At 40.1% G+C, this 19197-nt stretch overlaps 1 protein-coding gene across 2 annotated transcripts in view; it reads left to right on the top strand.

Moving 5' to 3' along the window:
* The window catches only part of HGSNAT (heparan-alpha-glucosaminide N-acetyltransferase), a 44689-nt gene that overhangs the window by 15467 nt on the left and 10025 nt on the right, over positions 1-19197 (top strand). For both annotated transcript variants that reach the window (XR_003794220.1, XM_029226457.1), the window contains exons 6-9: positions 15738-15807; positions 16682-16779; positions 18236-18312; positions 18911-18941. Coding sequence is in view for 1 of the 2 variants with exons in the window: in XM_029226457.1 (XP_029082290.1) it covers positions 15738-15807; positions 16682-16779; positions 18236-18312; positions 18911-18941 (276 nt within the window). In the remaining variant the exon portion in view is untranslated. The remainder of the gene's footprint in view (positions 1-15737; positions 15808-16681; positions 16780-18235; positions 18313-18910; positions 18942-19197) is intronic.

The raw sequence follows: 19197 nt of genomic DNA, 5'->3' as shown, positions 1-19197 counted from the left end.
TGGTAGATAGCTGATATCAGACTCTTGCAAAGAGAAGAATCCCACCTTGCCCCACTGTGGAATTGAAACTTCTTCTACATGTGATTCTCCCTTTGCAGCCTGTGGGCACAAAGCTCTTGTGGGGAAAGCAAGAGTGCCTTGTACCTTTCCCCATCACTTTCCAGTGTGCCCATGGAAGCCCAGGGAAGTTCAGATTTGTCTGAACCAGAAAAGAATCTGAAAAAGTAGTAAGAATACAGCGTCTATCTCCTTTTCACTTGGGGAACAGGCATGTACAAGAAAATAAGTGCTTTTTTTAATTTTAATTTTTAAATATCTTCTTTTACCTTTCCTTAGATGGTTCTGATTTCAAGTTTTTCATGTGATGGTGATGTTATTAGTGCTGGATAAACTAGAAATGGGAGTTGAGTTATAAGGGAAAAAAGAAATTAAAAATATAAGCAATGGGTATATGGAACATGTTTGGATATTGACTTGAGCAATTAAACTGTAAAAAAGACAGGAAAATTGAACTTGCTATTTGACAATATTGAGGAATTGTTGATAATATTCTTAATGAGGTAATAGAATTGCAGTATGTTTAAAAATAAAGAGTCCTTATCGTTTTCTTTTTTTAACATCTTTATTGGAGTATAATTGCTTTACAGTGGTGTGTTAGTTTCTGCTTTATAACTAAGTGAATCAGCTATACATATACATATATCCCCATATCTCCTCCATCTTACGTCTCCCTCCCACCCTCCCAATCCCACCCCTCTAGGTGGTCACAAAGCATGAGCTGATCTCCCTGTGCTATGCTGCTGCTTCCCACTAGCTGTCTACTTTACATTTGGTAGTGTATATGTGTCCATGCCACTCTCTCACTTCGTCACAGCTTACCCTTTCCCCCTCCCCGTGTCCTCAAGTCCATTCTCTACATCTGCGTCTTTATTCCTGTCCTGCCCCTAGGTTCTTCAGAACCTTTTTTTTTAGATTCCGTATATATGTGTTAGCATACGGTATTTGTTTTTCTCTTTCTGACTTACTTCACTCTGTATGACAGACTCTAGGTCCATCCACCTCACTACAAATAACTCAAATTCGTTTATTTTTATGGCTGAGTAATATTACATTTTATATATGTGCCACATCTTCTTTATCCATTCACCTGTCGATGGACACTTAGGTTGCTTCCATGTCGTGGCTATTGTAAATAGAGCTGCAATGAACATTGTGGTACATGCCTTTTTTTGAATTATGGTGTTCTCAGGGTATATGCCCAGGAGTGGGATTGCTGGGTCATATGGTAATTCTGTTTTTAGTTTTTTAAGGAACCTCCATACTGTTCTCCATAGTGGCTGTATCAATTTGCATTCCCACCAACAGTGCAAGAGGGTTCCCTTTTCTCCACACCCTCTCCAGCATTTATTGTTTGTAGATTTTTTGATGATGGCCATTCTGACTGGTGTGAAGTGATACCTCATTGTAGTTTTGATTTGCATTTCTCTAATGGTTAGTGATGTTGAGCATCCTTTCATGTGTTTGTTGGCCACCTGTATATCTTCTTTGGAGAAATGTCTATTTAGGTCTTCTGCCCATTTTTTGATTGGGTTGTTTGTTTTTTTGTTATTGAGCTGCATGAGCTGCTTGTAAATTGTGGAGGTTAATCCTTTGTCAGTTGCTTCGTTTGCAAATATTTTCTCCCATTCTGAGGGTTGTCTTTTCATCTTGATTATGGTTTCCTTTGCTGTGCAAAAGCTTTGAAGTTTCATTAGGTCCCATTTGTTTACTTTTGTTTTTATTTCCATTTCTCTAGGAGGTGGGTCAGAAAGGATGTTGCTGTGATTTATGTCATAGAGTGTTCTGCCTATGTTTTCCTCTAAGAGTTTTATAGTGTCTGGTCTTACATTTAGGTCTTTAGTCCATTTTGAGTTTATTTTTATGTATGGTGTTAGGGAGTGTTCATTCTTTTACATGTATCTGTGCAGTATTCCCAGCACCACTTATTGAAGAGGCCGTCATTTCTCCATTTTATACTCTTGCCACCTTTATCAAAGATAAGGTGACCATATGTACATGGGTTTATCTCTGGGCTTTCTATCCTGTTCCACTGATCTATATTTCAGTTTTTGTGCCAGTACCACACTGTCTTGATTACCATAGCTTTGTAGTATAGCCTGAAGTCAGGGAGCCTGATTCCTCTAGCTCCATTTTTCTTTCTCAAGATTGCTTTGGTTATTCGGGGTCTTTTGTGTTTCCATACAAATTGTGCAACTTTTTCTTCTAGTTTTGTGAAAAATGCCAGTGGTAGTTTGATAGAGATTGCATTGAATCTGTAGATTGCTTTGGGTAGTATAGTCATTTTCACAATGTTGATTCTTCCAATCCAAGAATATGGTATATCTCTCCCTCCGTTTGTATCATCTTTAATTTCTTTCATCAGTGTCTTATAGTTTTCTGCATACAGGTTTTTTATCTTCTTAGGTAGGTTTATTCCTAGGTATTTTATTCTTTTCCTTGCAGTGGTAAATAGGAGTGTTTCCTTAATTTCTCTTTCAGATATTTCATCATTAGCATATAGGAATGCAAGTGATTTCTGTACATTAATTTTGTATCCATTGAGTAGCTCTAGTAGTTTTCTGGTGGCATCTTTAGGATTCTCTCTGTATAGTATCATGACATCTGCAAACAGTGACAGTTTTACTTTTTCTTTTCCGATTTGGATTCCTTTTATTTCTTTTTCTTCTCTGATTGCTGTGGCTAAAACTTCCAAAACTATGTTGAATAATAGTGGTGAGAGTGGGCAACCTTGTCTTGTTTCTGATCTTAGAGGAAATGGTTTCAGTTTTTCACCATTGAGAACAATGTTGGCTGTGGGTTTGTCATATATGGCCTTTATTATGTTGATGTAGGTTCCCTCTGTGCCTACATTCTGGAGAGTTTTTATCATAAATGGGTGTTGAATTTTGTCAAAAGCTTTTTCTATTTTTATTGATATTATCATATGGTTTTTATTCTTCATTTTGTTAATATGGTGTGTCACATTGATTGATTTCCGTATATTGAAGAATCCTTGCATTCCTGGGGTAAACCCCACTTGATCATGGTGTATGATCTTTTTAATGTGCTGTTGGATTCTCTTTGCTAGTATTTTGTTGAGGACTTTTGCATCTATGTTCATCAGTGATATTGGCCTGTAGTTTTCTTTTTTTGTGATATCTTTGTCTGGTTTTGGTATCAGGGTGATGGTGGCCTCGTAGAATGAGTTTGGGAGTGTTCCTCCCTCTGCTATATTTTGGGAGAGTTTGAGAAGGATAGGTGTTAGCTCTTCTCTAAATGTTTGATAGAATTCACCTGTGAAGCCATCTGGTCCTGGGCTTTTGTTTGTTGGAAGAGTTTTAATCACAGTTTCAATTTCAGTGCTTGTGATTTATCTGTTTATATTTTCTATTTCTTCCTGGTTCAGCCTCGGAAGGTCTTGCTTTTTAAGAATTTGTCCATTTCCTCCAGGTTGTCCATTTCACTGGCATATAGTTGCTTGTAGTAATCTCTCATGAGCCATTGTATTTCTACAGTGTTAGTTCTTTTTCATGTCTAATTCTGTTGATTTGAGTCTTCTCTTTTTTTCTTGATGAGTCTGGCTAATAGTTTATCAATTTTGTTTATCTTCTCAAAAAACTAGCTTTAGTTTTATTGATCTTTGCTATTGTTTCCTTCATTTCTTTTTCACTTATTTCTGATCTGATTTTTATGATTTTTTTCCTTCTGCTAACTTTGGGGTCTTTTTTTTTTGTTCTTCTTTCTCTAATTGCTTTAGGTGTAAGTTTAGGTTGTTTATTTGAGATTTTTCTTGTTTCTTCAGGTAGGATTGTATTGCTCTAAAATTCCCTCTTAGAACTGCTTTTGCTGCATCCCATAGGTTTTGTATCGTCGTGTTTTCATTGTCATTTGTTTCTAGATATTTTTTATTTCCTCTTTGATTTCTTCAGTGATCTCTTGGTTATTTAGTAGCATATTGTTTACTCTCCATGTGTTTGTATTTTTTAGTTTTTTTTCCTGTAATTGACATCTAGTTTCATAGTGTTGTGGTCAGAAAAGATACTTGATACTATTTCAGTTTTCTTAAATTTACCAAGGCTTGATTTCTGACCCAAGATATGGTCTATCCTGGAGAATGTTCCATGAGCACTTGAGAAGAAAGTGTACTCTGTTGTTTGGGGATGGAATGTCCTATAAATATCAATTAAGCCCATCTTGTTTAATGTGTCATTTAAATCTTGTGTTTCCTTATTTATTTTCATTTTGGATGATCTGTCCATTGGTGAAAGTGGGGTGTTAAAGTCCCCCACTATGATGGTGTTACTGTCGATTTCCCCTTTTATGGCTGTTAGCATTTGCCTTATGTATTGAGGTGCTCCTCTGTTGGGTGCATAAATATTTACAATTGTTATATCTTCTTCTTGGATTGATCCCTTGATCATTATGTAGTGTCCTTCTTTGTCTCTTGTCATAGTCTTTATTTTAAAGTCTGTTTTGTCTGATACGAGAACTGCTACTCCAGCTTTCTTTTGATTTCCTTTTGCATGGATTATCTTTTTCCATCCCCTCACTTTCAGTCTGTTTGTGCCCCTAGGTCTGAAGGGGTTCTCTTGCAGACAACATATATACAGGTCTTGTTTTTGTATCCATTCAGCCAGTCTATGTCTTTTGGTTTGAGCATTTAATCCATTTACATTCAAGGTAATTATCAATATGTATGTTCCTATTACCATTTTCTTAATTGTTTTGGGTTTGTTTTGGTAGGTCTTTTCCGTCTCTGTGTTTCCTGCCTAGAGAAGTTCCTTTATCATTTGTTGTAAAGCTGGTTTGGTGGTGCTGAATTCTCTTAGCTTTTGCTTGTCTGTAAAGGTTTTAATTTCTCCGTTGAATCTGAGTGAGATCCTTGCTGGGTAGAGTAATCTTGGTTGTAGGTTTTTCTCCTTCATCACTTTAAATATGTCCTGCCACTCCCTTCTGGCTTGCAGAGTTTCTGCTGAAGAATCAGCTGTTAACCTTATGAGGATTCCCTGTATGTTATTTGTTGTTTTTCCCTTGCTGCTTTTAATATTTTTTCTTTGTATGTAATTTTTGATAGTTTGATTAATATGTGTCTTGGTGTGTTTTTCTTTTGGTTTATCCTGTATGGGACTCTGCGCTTCCTGGACTTGATTGACTATTTCCTTTCCCATGTTAGGGAAGTTTTCGACTATAATCTCTTCAAATATTTTCTCAGACCCTTTTTTTTCTCTTCTTCTTCTGGCCCTCTAATAATTCAAATGTTGGTGCATTTAATGTTGTCCCTGAGGTCTCTGAGACTGTCCTCAATTCTTTTCATTCTTTTTTCTTTATTCTGCTCCCTGGCAGTTATTTCCACCATTTTATCTTCCAGCTCAGTTATCCGTTCTTCTGCCTCGGTTATTGATTCCTTCTAAAGTATTTTTAGTTTCAGTAATTTTGTTGTTCATCATTGTTTGTTTGCTCTTTAGTTCTTCTAGATCCTTGTTAAATATTTCTTGTGTTTTCCCCATTCTGTTTCCGAGACTTTGGATCATCTTTACTGTCATTACTCTGAATTCTTTTTCAGATAGGTTGCCTATTTTGTCTTCATTTATTTCATCTTTTAGGTTTTTACCTTCCTCCTTCATCTGTAACATTTTTTTTGATAGGTGGCGCTGTAATCCTATCTTACTGGTTGTTTGGCTTGAGGTTTCCAGCACTGGCGTTTGCAAGCAGTTGGTTAGAGCCAGGTCTTGGTGCTGAGATGAGGACCTCCAGGGGGCCTCACTCCAATGAATATTCCCCAGGGTCTGAGGTTCTCTGTTAGTCCATTGGTTTGGACTCGGAGCTCCCACCGCAGGAGCTCGGGCCCGACCTCTGGCCTGGGAACAGGATCCTGCAAGCCAGTCACTGGGTGTTCCTACCATCGCCTTAGGCATCCGTGGTCCCCCACCAGTCCCTGGTAGGTGCCCTAGTTGTGCAGAGACACGAATTCCGTGTCCTCCTAGTCCGCTATCTTGACTCCGCCCCCTGAGTCCTTATCTTTTAGCAGTACATACTGAAGTATTTATAGATGAAATGATATGATGTCTCTGATTTTCTTTCTTTATTTTTTTAAAATATATTCTTTTTAAAAATTAATTAATTAATTTGGTTGCACTGGGTTTTAGTTGAGGCAGGCGGGCTCCTTAGTTGTGACACACAGGCTCCTTATTTACAGCTCGTGGGCTCCTTAGTTGTGGCAGGCAGGCTCCTTAGTTGCAGCATGTGAACTCTTAGTTGCGGCATGCGTGTGGGATCTAGTTCCCTGACCAGGGATCCAACCCAGGCCTCCTGCTTGGGAGCATGGAGTTTTATCCACTGCACCACCAGGGAAGTCCCCTATGATTTTCTTTAAAATGACCAAGCCAAGTCAGGGAAAAGGGGCAATGGGTGGGAGTATAGATGAAGTAAGATTCAAGATGAAGATGAAGACCATGCTTCGTAGATACTTGCTGAAGGTAGGTAATGGGTCCATAGCGGTTCATTATACTGGTTTGTCTACTTATATGTATGTATATGTTTGAAACTTTCCATGACCAAAAAAAAAAAAAAAGGAAAGAGGAGGAAAAATCCTATGCATTGAATATTTCAAATGTTCAAATGTGCAAATTTTATGCAAAACCTGTATGAGTATGAAGTTTATTACACTTTTCAGTATCAAGAGAGCTGGAAGCACAGTACATATAAGGGCTTGTAATATTAGAAATGTTATATATAATTTCTATAAGAAAGCCCTCAATGATTTACAGACAAAGATTTGCCTTCTCTTGATTTTTTAATCAAAGAATTATACTTAGTAAAAGGGCAAATTTAATCATTCTTATATACCAAATTAAAAATGCTAAGTATTCATTATTATTTGAAAAATAACAAATTGGCCTGTTAGCTCTGAGTTTGCTACAGTTGTTGGGTTGAGAAAGGATTCTGTGTGGACTTTAATAATCGGATGTGGGGACATAAAGTGGAAAGTTCATGTCTTTATGGGCACAAACAAACTAAATAAAAGTGAAACTGTCCCAGAAAATTTCAGGAATTGTAAATAACAAAAGATATTACCCCATCAAGTCACTAAGCAATCTTTAGTGTATTGGAAATCAGGATTCATTTCCACTCCAAAGTTTAAAAAAAAAAAAAAGGGGGAAGTAAACTAAATCAGAATGTAAACGTCATGTGAAAGAGCTAAATATACTTTTTGAAACATTTTTTCCAAGTAAGAACTCTCGTTTCAAAGAAAAACCAGTTAAGATGTTTATCTTTTGTTAATCATGTAAATCAACTTAATATCCTCTGGATATCTTGTTGCACTAAAGCACCATCTAGGAGAAAGAACCCAGTACATTAACTGTGAGTCACTCCAAGGTCACTGTCAAACATTCTCAGTTTGCATCTGTGCATTTTTTTTTTTTGGCCGTGCCACACGGCGTGTAGGATCTTAGTTCCCCAACCAGGGATCGAACCCGTGCCCCCTGCAGTGGAAGCATGAAATCCCAACCACTGGATGGCCAGGGAAGTCCCACATCTGTGCATTTTTATTTAGTTGTAATTGAGTCTGAATACTATGATTTGCTTTCTGTATTTAATAGTTTGTATTTATATTTCTTTGTACAGGCATTCTTTTTTTTTCCAGTGTGGACAAAATTTTTTTTCTTTTGTTTCTCTTTTTTAAAAATTTGTCTTATTGAAGTATAGTTGATTTACAATGCTGTGTTAATTTCTACTGTACAGCAAAGTGATTCAGTTATACATGTATATACATTCTTTTTTTTAATATTCTTTTCCATTATGGTTCATCATAGGATATTGAATACAGTTCCCTGTACTGTGTAGTAGGACCTTGTTGTTTATCCATTCTCTATGTAATAGTTTGCATCTGCTAATCCCAACCTCCCATTCCATCGCTCTCCCACTCCCCTCCCTCTTGGCAACCACAAGTCTGTTCTCTATGTCTGTGAGTCTGTTTCTGTTTCGATATAAGTGATATCATATGGTATTTGTCTTTCTCTGACTTCACTTAGTATGATGGTTTCTGGGTCCATCCTGTTGCTGCACTGTTCCTGCTGTTTTAATAGCCATAGCTCATCCTCTCACAGATGCAGACACTGAGATTAGTCATTGCTGCATTGGGCATGTTTGGTTGTTGCAGGCTTCTGCTATTCTAACTTTAATAGTGTTGTTAATCAGAATTCCAGCGACGGGGAATAATGATCTCATTTCACCCTCACAACACTCTTTTTTTTTTTTAATTTTGTATATTTTTTTATACAGCAGCTTCTTATTAGTTATCCATTTTATACATATTAGTGTATACCTGTCAACCCCAATCTCCCAGTTCATCACACCACCACCACCCCACCACTTTCCCCCACTTGGTGTCCATATGATTGTTTGCTATATCTGTGTCTCTATTTCTGCCCTGCAAACTGGTTCATCTGTACCAATTTTCTAGATTCCACATACATGCGTTAATATACGATATTTGTTTTTCTCTTTCTGACTTACTTCACTCTGTATGACAGTCTAGATCCATCCACGTCTCTACAAATGACCCAGCTTCGTTCCTTTTTATGGCTGAGTAATATTCCATTGTATATATGTACCACATCTTCTTTATCCATTCATCTGTCAATGGGCATTTAGGTTGCTTCCATGACATGGCTATTGTAAATAGTGCTGCAATGAACATTGGGGTGCATGTGTCTTTATTTTTTTAATACTACTTTTATTTATTTATTAATCAGATACATTCACTGATTTTTGCATCCTGACTTAAACGTCTGTCTTTCACTCATCTTTTTTTTTCACACATACACACTGTATTTTATTTTTACAAGAGATAAATAAACTGACACCAAGCATTGTAAATGGATGACCACAAGAAAAGCAACAATGATTGCAATTAACAAACACGAAACACACTCATACTGTGTCATAATATTGACATTCAGTCCAGTAATCCTCCACTGTAACAGCTCCTTTACTTTGCAGTGAAAATTGATTTGTATATTTTTTGCCTCTGAGTCCTTGTGGGATTTTTTTTTTATTCAAACAGAAAGTCACAAAAATTATAATCATCCTCATCAGTTCACTCAGTCCCATGAAATTATTTTTTTTATCTTGATCTTTTGTTAGCGCTTTTATGAATTCATTAGTTTTCCATTAGAGTTCTGAAAATGCTTATTCATTCAGTTCAGCAGTATAGTCAGTTACCAGAAACCTGTACTTGTCAGAGTCTTTCCATGAATTTCTTAAAGACGAAACCCTTTTATAGAAACATATTTGCAAAAGCATCAGAGTACACCCAGAGCTGTCTGTAAATGACAAAAGACTTAAAAATCACCACGGCTAAAGATTTGATGGAAGTTCATGATAATGCAATTGACAAGGAAATTTAGTTATTTCTGAGATACACATTTTAAAGTAATAACTAGAATTATGACTTATAACATTATACCAGAACATATAAGATTTTTAGAAATTTCATGTAATGTCTGAAACATTTATATTAACATATTTCCATACAAGTAACCCAAAGAAAGTTTAGTATTAGTTGTTTTTTTGGTTTGTTTGTTTTTTTATACTGCAGATTCTTATTAGTCATCAATTTTATACACATCAGTGTATACATGTCAATCCCAATCTCCCAATTCAGCACACCACCATCCCCACCCCCCCGCGGCTTTCCCCGCTTGGTGTCCGTACGTTTGTTCTCTACATCTGTGTCTCAACTTCTGCCCTGCAAACCGGTTCATCTGTACCAATTTTCTAGGTTCTACATACATGCGTTAATATACGATATTTGTTTTTCTCTTTCTGACTTACTTCACTCTGTATGACAGTCTCTAGATCCATCCACGTCTCAACAAATGACTCAGTTTCGTTCCTTTTCATGGCTGAGTAATATTCCATTGTATATATGTACCACAACTTCTTTATCCATTCGTCTGTCGATGGGCATTTAGGTTGCTTCCGTGACCTGGCTATTGTAAATAGTGCTGCAATGAACATTGGGGTGCATGTGTCTTTTTGAATTATGGTTTTCTCTGGGTATATGCCCAGTAGTGGGATTGCTGGGTCATATGGTAATTCTATTTTTAGTTTTTTAAGGAACCTCCATACTGTTCTCCATAGTGGCTGTATCAATTTACATTCCCACCAACAGTGCAAGAGGGTTCCTTTTTGTCCCCACCCAATCCAGCATTTGTTGTTTGTAGATTTTCTGATGGTGCCCATTCTAACTGGTGTGAGGTGATACCTCATTGTAGTTTTGATTTGCATTTCTCTAATAATTAGTGATGTTGATCAGCTTATTGTGTGCTTCTTGGCCATCTGTATGTCTTCGTTGGAGAAATGTCTACTTAGGTCTTCTGCCCACTTTTGGATGGGGTTGTTTGTTTTTTTAATATTGAGCTGCATGAGCTGTTTATATATTTTGGAGATTAATCCTTTGTCCGTTGATTCGTTTGCAGAATTTTTTCCCATTCTGAGAGTTGTCTTTTCGTCTTGTTTGTAGTTTCCTTTGCTTTGCAAAAGGTTTTACGTTTCATTAGGTCCCATTTGTTTATTTTTGCTTTTATTTCCATTACTCTAGGAGGTGGATCAAAAAAGATCTTGCTGTGATTTATGTCATAGAGTGTTCCTCCTATGTTTTCCTCAAAGAGTTTTATAGTGTCTGGTCTTGCATTTAGGTCTTTAGTCCATTTTAAGTTTATTTTTGTGTATGGTGTTAGGGATTGTTCTAATTTCATTCTTTTACATGTAGCTTTCCAGTTTTCCCAGCACCACTTAATGAAGAGACTATCTTTTCTCCATTGTATATCCTTGCCTCCTTTGTCATAGATTAGTTGACCATAGGTACATGGGTTTATCTCTGGGCTTTCTATCCTGTTCCATTGATCTATATTTCTGTTTTTGTGATAATACCATATTGTCTTGATTACTGTAGCTTTGTAGTATAGTCTGAAGTCAGGGAGTCTGATTCCCCCAGCTCTGGTTTTTTCCCTCAAGACTGCTTTGGCTATTCAGGGCCTTTTGTGTCTCCATACAAATTTTAAGATTTTTTTGTTCTAGTTCTGTAAAAAAATGCCATTGGTAATTTGATAGGGATTGCATAGAATCTGTAGATTGCTTTGGGTAGTATAGTCATTTCCCCAATATTGATTCTTCCAATCCAAGATAATAGTATATCTCTCCATCTGTTTGTATCATCTTTAATTTCTTTCATCAGTATCTTCTAGTCTCCTGCATACAGGTCTTTTTTTCTCCCTAAGTAGGTTTATTCCTAGGTATTTTTTTCTTTTTGTTGCAGTGGTAAATGGGATTGTTTCCTTAATTTCTCTTTCTGATTTTGCATTGTTAGCGTATAGGAATGTGAGAGGTTTCTGTGCATTCATTTTGTGTCCTGCAACTTTACCAAATTCATTGATTGGTTCTAGTAGTTTTCTGGTGGCATCTTTAGGGTTTTCTATGTAGAGTAACATGTCATCTGCAAACAGTGACAGTTTTACTTCTTTTCCAATTTGGATTCCTTTTATTTCTTTTTCTTCTCTGATTGCCGTGGCTAGGACTTCCAAAACTATGTTGAATAATAGTGGTGGAAGTGGACATCCTTGTCTTTTTCATGATCTTACAGGAAATGCTTTCAGTTTTTCACCTTTAAGAATGATGTTTGCTGTGGGTTTGTCGTATATGGCCTTTATTATGTTGAAGTAGGTTCCCTCTATGCTCTCTTTTGGGAGAGTTTTTATCATAAATCGGTGTTGAATTTTGTCAAAAGCTTTTTCTGCATCTATTGAGATGATCATACAGTTTTCCTTCAATTTGTTAATATGGTGTATCACATTGATTGATTTGCGTATATTGAAGAATCCTTGCATCCCTGGGATAAATCTCTCTTGATCATGGTGTATGATCCTTTTAATATGTTGTTGGATTCTGTTTGCTAGTATTTTGTTGAGGATTTTTGCATCTATATTCATCAGTGATATTGGTCTGTAATTTTTTTTTTTGTAGTATCTTTGTCTGGTTTTGGTATCAGGGTGATGGTGGCTTCATAGAATGATTTTGGGAGTGTTCCTTCCTCTGCAGTTTTTTGGAAGAGTTTGAGAAGGATGGGTGTTAGCTCTTCTCTAAATGTTTGATAGAATTCACCTGTGAAGCCATCTGGTCCTGGTATTTTGTTTGTTGGAAGATTTTTGATTACAGTTTCTATTTCATTACTTGTGATTGGTCTGTTCGTATTTTCTGTTTCTTCCTGGTTCAGTCTTGGAAGGTTATACCTTTCTAAGAATAGGTCCATTTCATTGGCATAGGGTTGCTTGTAGTAGTCTCTTAGGATGCTTTGTATATCTGCGTTGTCTGTTGTAACTTCTCCTTTTTCATTTCTAATTTTATTGATTTGAGTCCTCTCCCTCTTTTTCTTGATGAGTCTGGCAAATGGTTTATCAATTTTGTTTATCTTCTCAAAGAAGCAGCTTTTAGTTTTATTGATCTTTGCTATTGTTTTCTTTGTTTCTATTTCATTTATTTCTGCTCTGATCTTTATGATTTCCTTCCTTCTACTAACTTTGGCTTTTGTTTGTTCTTTCTCTAGTTCCTTTAGGTGTAAGGTTAGATTGTTTGTTTGAGATTTTTCTTGTTTCTTGAGGTAGGCTTGTATAGCTATAAACTTCCCTCTTAGAACTGCTTTTGCTGCATCCTATAGGTTTTGGATCATTGTGTTTTCTTTGTAATTTGTCTCTAGGTATTTTTTGATTTCCTCTTTGATTTCTTCAGTGATCTCTTGATTATTTAGTAACATATTGTTTAGCCTCCATGTGTTTGTGTTTTTTATGTTTTTTTTCATGCAGTTGATTTCTAATCTCATAGTGTTGTGGTCAGAAAAGATGCTTGATATGATTTCAATTTTCTTAAATTTCCTGAGGCTTGATTAGTGACCCAGGGTGTGATCTATCCTGGAGAATGTTCTATGTGCACTTTAGAAGAAAGTGTGATCTGCTGTTTGGATGGAATGTCCTATAAATATCAATTAAATCTGTCTGGCCTGTTGTGTCATTTAAAGCTTGTGTTTCCTTATTAATTTTCAGTTAGGATCATCTGTCCATTGGTGTAAGTGAGGTGTTAAAGTCCCCCACTATTACTGTGTTACTGTCGATTTCCTCTTTTATAGCTGTTAGCAGTTGCCTTATGTATTGAGGTGCTCCTATGTTGGGGTGCATATATATTTATAATTGTTCTATCTTCTTCTTGGTTTGATCCCTTGATCATTATTTAGTGTCCTCCCTTGTCTCTTGTAACATTCTTTATTTTAAAGTCTATTTTGTCTGATATGAGTATTGCTGTTCCAGCCCTCTTTTGATTTCCATTTGCATGGAATATCTTTTTCCATCCCCTCACTCTCAGTCTGTATGTGTCCTTAAGTCTGAAGTGGGCCTCTTGTAGACAGCATATATATGGGTCTTTTTTTTTTTCCATTCTGCGAGCCTGTGTCTTTTGGTTGGAGCGTTTAATCCATTCACATTTAAGGTAATTATTGATATGTATGTTCCTATTACCATTTTCCTAATTGTTATGGGTTTGTTTTTATAAGTCCTTTTCTTCTCTTGTGTTTCCCACTTAGAGAAGTTCCTTTAGCATTTGTTGTAGAGCTGGTTTGGTGGTGCTGAATTCTCTTAGCTTTTGCTTGTCTATAAAGCTTTTGATTTCTCCATCTAATCTGAATGAGATCCTTGCTGGGTAGAGTAATCTTGGTTGTAGGTTCTTCACTTTCATCACTTTAAATATATCATGCCACTCCCTTCTGGCTTGTAGAGTTTCTTCTGAGAAATCAGCTGTTAACCTTATGGGAGTTCCCTTGTATGTTATTTGTCATTTTTCCCTTGTTCCTTTCAATAATTTTTCTTTGTCTTTAGTTTTTGTCAGTTTGATTACCATGTGTCTCGGCGTGTTTCTCTTTGGGTTTACCCTGCCTGGGACTCTTTGCGCTTCCTGGACTTGGGTGGCTATTTCCTTTCCTGTGTTAGGGAAGTTTTCGACTATAAGCTCTTCAACTATTTTCTTGGGTCCTTTCTCTCTCTCTTCTCCTTTTGGGACCCCTATAATGAGAATGTTGTTCTGTTTAATGTTGTCTCAGAGGTCTCTTAGGCTGTCTTCATTTCTTTTCATTCTTTTTTCTTTATTCTGTTCCATGGCAGTGAATTCCACCATTCTGTCTTCCAGGTCACTTATCCGTTCTTCTGCCTCACTTATTCTGCTGTTGATTCCTTCTAGTGTATTTTTCATTTCAGTTATTGTATTGTTCATCTCTGTTTGTTCTTTAATTCTTCTAGGTGTTTTTATTTAATTCTTCTAGGTCTTTGTTAAACATTTCTTGCATCTTCTCGATTTTTGCCTCCATTCTTTTTCCAAGGTCCTGGACCATCTTCACTATCATTATTCTGAATTCTTTTTTCTGGAAGGTTTCCTGTCTCCACTTCATTTAGTTGTTTTTCTGGGGTTTTATCTTGTTCCTTCATCTGGTACATAGCCCTCTGCCTTTTCATCTTGTCTGTCTCTTTGTGAATGTGGTTTTTGTTCCACAGGCTGCAGGATTGTAGTTCTTCTTGCTTCTGCTGTCTGCCCTCTGGTGGATGAGGCTATCTTAGAGGCTTGTGCACGTTTCCTGTTGGGAGGGACTGGTGGTGGGTAGAGCTGGGTGTTGCTGTGGTGGACACAGGTCAGTAAAACTTAATCTGCTTGTCTGCTGATGGGTGGGGCTGTGCTCCCTCCGTATTGGTTGTTTTGTCTGAGACGACCCAACCCTGGAGCATACCTGGGCTCTTTGGTGGGGCTAATGGCGAACTCTGGGAGGGCTCAAGCCAAGGAGTACTTCCCAGAACTTCTGCTGCCAGTGTCCTTGTCCTCATGGTGAGACACAGCCACCCCCCGCCTCTGCAGGAGACCCTCCAACACCAGCAGGTAGGTCAGGTTCAGTCTCCCCTGGCATCACTGCTCCTTCCCCTGGGTCCCGATGCGCACACCACTTTGTGGGTGCCCTCCACGAGTGGAGTCTCTGTTTCCCCCAGTCCTGTCAAAGTCCTGCAATCAAATCCGGCTAGCCTTCAAAGTCTGATTCTCTAGGAATTCCTCCTCCCGTTGCCAGACACCCAGGTTGGGAAGCCTGACGTGGGGCTCAGAACCCTCACTCTAGTGGGTGGACTTCTGTGGTATAAGTGTGCTTCAGTTTGTGAGTCACCCACCCAGCGGTTATGGGATTTGATTTTACTGTGATTGCGCCCCCCCCATCTCATTGTGGCTTCTCCTTTGTCTTTGGATGTGGGGTATCTTTTTTGGTGAGTTCCAGTGTCTTCCTGTCGATGATTGTTCAGCAGTTAGTTGTGATTCTGGTGCTCTCGCAGGAGGGAGTGTACTCCTGCACGTCCTTGTACTCTGCCATCTTCCTCACAACACCCTTGAACGAAAGCTCTGTCTTTATTCCTGTCTCATCGATCAGGAGACCATGCTGTCAGGGTGAAGCATTTGAAAGTACTTGGATTTCTACTTCCATTTCATTAAAACACTTTAAAATGTTTAATTCTTTGACTTGTATAGAATGTGAACTTTAAATTAATTTCCTTTCAATATGATACCATTCTGAAAATTCTGCCGAGGAAAACAAATTAACCAGGCCTTTCATTTACTTACAGCTTGGAAGACTTTCGTGATTGGATTTCTAAAGCCATAAATTCTCAGGAAACGGATGGCCTCATCAATTCTGTGAGTTGTTAAAACGCATCGTGTGTGCTCTGGGTGTTTTCCTAGATTCGGATTTACAGTCCGCTGTTTAGTAATCTTAATTATCTCATGCTGTGCAAGGCCAGGTCATGTGTCCTGCCTTCTTGGTAAACAGCAGTCCTCGCTGGCCCCGTGAAGGGTGCCCCCTCCCCGCTCCCGTCTTTGTGAGGCTGGAGCTTGAGCTGCTTTGTGATGCTGGGTGTGGAGATGGTTTTCACTCTTCAGGCAGCACTGTTGAATCAATCCGTTTAAGTAGAGAGTATCAGGATGATGGGCTTCCCTGGTGGCACAGTGTTGAGAGTCTGCCTGCTGATGCAGGGGACATAGGTTTGTGCCCCGGTCCAGGAAGATCCCACATGCCGTGGAGTGGCTGGGCCCATGAGCCATGGCCGCTGAGCCTGCGCGTCCGGAGCCTGTGCTCCGCAACGGGAGAGGCCACAGCAGTGAGAGGCCTGCGTACCGGAAAAAAAAAAAAAAAAAAAAAAAGAAGACAAGAGAGTGAGAGACATCAGTATTAAATCTATACATGGGATGACCTGCTGTGATGATTAAACATACTGTGTTAATTGATTAACATGGACGTATCTGTGTCCACTTTTGGACACACTTGCTGGTACTCTTGCTCCTTTGTGGTCATTTATCAGCATGGCCACGGAGAGCTCAGCAGGCGGCACATAAACAAATAAAGTGAAAAACCTAACCTCTAGGTGGGGTCTTTACAAAAGCAAATTAAAGTATGATCCAGAACAATGATCCTTGGCTTTCACTCTGCTAATTTCTTCCCTAAAACACAGGAAAGTATAGTTTACTCTTTTGTATTATGAACTGTTTGCATTTTTCTCCTCTTTTCCGGCAGGAGCTGGGGTCTCCGAGCAGGGCGGGCGACCCCCCACCAGAGGCCTGGCGTCAGTCGGCGGCCCCCCTGCGCCTCCGCAGCGTGGACACGTTCCGCGGGTACGTGGGCTCCCTGGTGACCCGTGGGCACAGGTGGCCTCGGGTGGCACGTTCACAAGTCCACCCACTTCCAGCGGGAGGCATTTCACGTGCCTTTTACTCTCTAGGCTAGAAAGGATTTCCTGCCCTAAAGAGAAATCGGCAGCCTCTCCTGACTTGAAAACTGTCACGAGAGCCAGGGTGACGTGTCACTGGAGAGCAGCAGTGGGAGAGGCCGGAGCCCGTCTCCCCTGGTGCACAGGTGCTGCTGAGAAAGCCACTCACACGTGTGAGCAGCTGCCCGAGGGCCCCGTGTCCGCTCAGCCCTGGACCAATGGGCCAGTGCCCCAGTCTGGAAACGGAACCCGGGACAGCCCTCGGCCTCCTCCACCATTCACACAGCAGCTCGGATATCAACTGACAGCAAATCCACAGAGTCCTGTAGTAAATTGTTATTTTCCAGTTCTGGGAAAAGAACGAAGGCCAGGACCAAACTCTGAAAATAGAGTCTAAGACTGTATGGCTGAAAAGCAATATCTAGGTGTCAGGTCTTCTCTTTCTCCCACTGAGGCCTTTCAAACTCCAGTGATAACCTGATAACTGACCCAGCTTCCCGAGCTCTAAGTGCTCCTGTGTGTGTGTCCAAAGCCAGGCAGTAATAACAGTAATGATACTAATAGTAACCACTGCTAACAGTTTTGAGTCCTCATGGTATGCCAAGCACTGTTCCAGCTTGTCTTAATTTCTTTAATCTTTTAGCAATCCAATGAAGTATATACTTTTAATAATACACCTGTTTCACAGGTAAAGAAATTGAGCCACAGAGTTGAGTAAGTTGGGCTCCAGAGTGCCCACAAATCACCCACTGACATACTAACGTTTTTATTCCTCGTATTCTGAGAAATTAGCAGCAAACAACAGCACATGCAGAATCTGTTTTATTGTATTCCTCTTTCTTTCGGAGATGTTCACAGGTGGATGGGAGTCGACATTGATTAAGTGCTAAGATGTTTCAAGCACCGTTTAGGTGCTGTGACGTACGTTACTCTCCATCGTGGTGCCTGTGGTCCCCAGGTCAGGGGTGTCCCTCCTCACAGAGAACTGATGAGGGGCTCACCTGAGGTCCAGTGGCTCCTAAGAGAGAGGGACCCAGGGCTTGACCCTAAAGGCTGTCCCCTCCCACTACAGTTCTTTAACCTGAGACATCTAAGTAATTAGCACAAAGTGGCGTGATCGGGAGTGTTCTGCACCATTTTCAAGTTACACAGTTCAGTGTTGGTGTAAGTTTTTCTTCAGACGTCGTGTTGGAAATGTTGGCAGAGAGGACTTTAGCGCGGGGTCCTAACCGTGATGGTTAGAAGTGGGAGTTTCCTGCTTTTTCAGTGTCTGCTTGTATCATGACGGCACCTGTGTCCTGCAGCCGGGCCATCCTTGTCACATGCCCAGGCCCTGAGAGTGTATCTTTGTGGCTTTGCAGGATCGCTCTCACCCTCATGGTCTTTGTGAACTACGGAGGTGGGAGATACTGGTACTTCAAGCACGCGAGTTGGAACGGTAAGACACCGCCGAGAGGTCGCCTTGCTGACGCGGGCCCTCTGAGAGCCGCAGGTGGGAGAGCTCCTTGGCGTCCCCCAGGGGTTCCAGAGGTGAGCCCCACAGAGGCCCCTTAGGTCATTCTGTCAGCCTTCAGCTCTGTTCTTCCTTTCATGTGCTCTGGCTCCGAGATGCTTCGCTGTCATCACGTTGTAAACGATCCCTGTGCTCTTCTAGGTGTGCCCTGTGCCTCAGCCGCACGGGCGTCCTGCCCCGAGACTCATGGTCCTCCTGGGGATGCCGTGGAGCTCGGGGTGGTCTGAGTGGCGCTGAACGGTGGCTGTGAATCTGGCTGGGGGGTTGCTTTAGGATGGGTTTTGAGTAAGATCTGCCTAAGATCACAGATTGTCCGCATACTTCTCTGTGGTGCTCCCACAGCAGGGGTGCTCTCAGGTGGCGTCTGGGCTGGCCCCTGGCCACAGAGTCCAGGGAGCTCGGTGCTGCTTCATGAGGTTTACCCAGGGCTTTCCCTGTCAGTGTGAGATGGAAGCCTTCCCGGGTCAGGGAGCACCGGCGTTCCAGGTCCTTTCCTCACTGTCGTGCTTGTGTTCTGCTGCAGGACTGACGGTGGCTGACCTTGTGTTCCCGTGGTGAGTTGCAAATCCGCCATCCGCTCTTCGTAGCCCATCTGCAAAGTTTTGTTTTCAGTGGATGCTGGACCTTCCCAACACCAGCCTTGAGTTCCGGGCTGCGGGCCTGTGCTGCCCACAGGTGGTGGCGTGATGAGGTCCTTCCGAAAGCCGGGTTCCTGAATCGTTCTGACACTTGGCCTCGTGCTTATCTAAGACACGTGAGAATAAAAGACTGCTGATTTCAGAGGGAACATTTTGTTAGTGTGGATATGAT

Source organism: Monodon monoceros, unplaced genomic scaffold, assembly GCF_005190385.1.
Source record: "Monodon monoceros isolate NGI ecotype Baffin Bay Population unplaced genomic scaffold, NGI_Narwhal_1 Super_Scaffold_17, whole genome shotgun sequence".
NCBI lineage: Eukaryota > Metazoa > Chordata > Mammalia > Artiodactyla > Monodontidae > Monodon > Monodon monoceros.
Note: the sequence above shows the minus strand (reverse complement) of the source record. Positions and strands in the feature narration are given on the sequence as shown.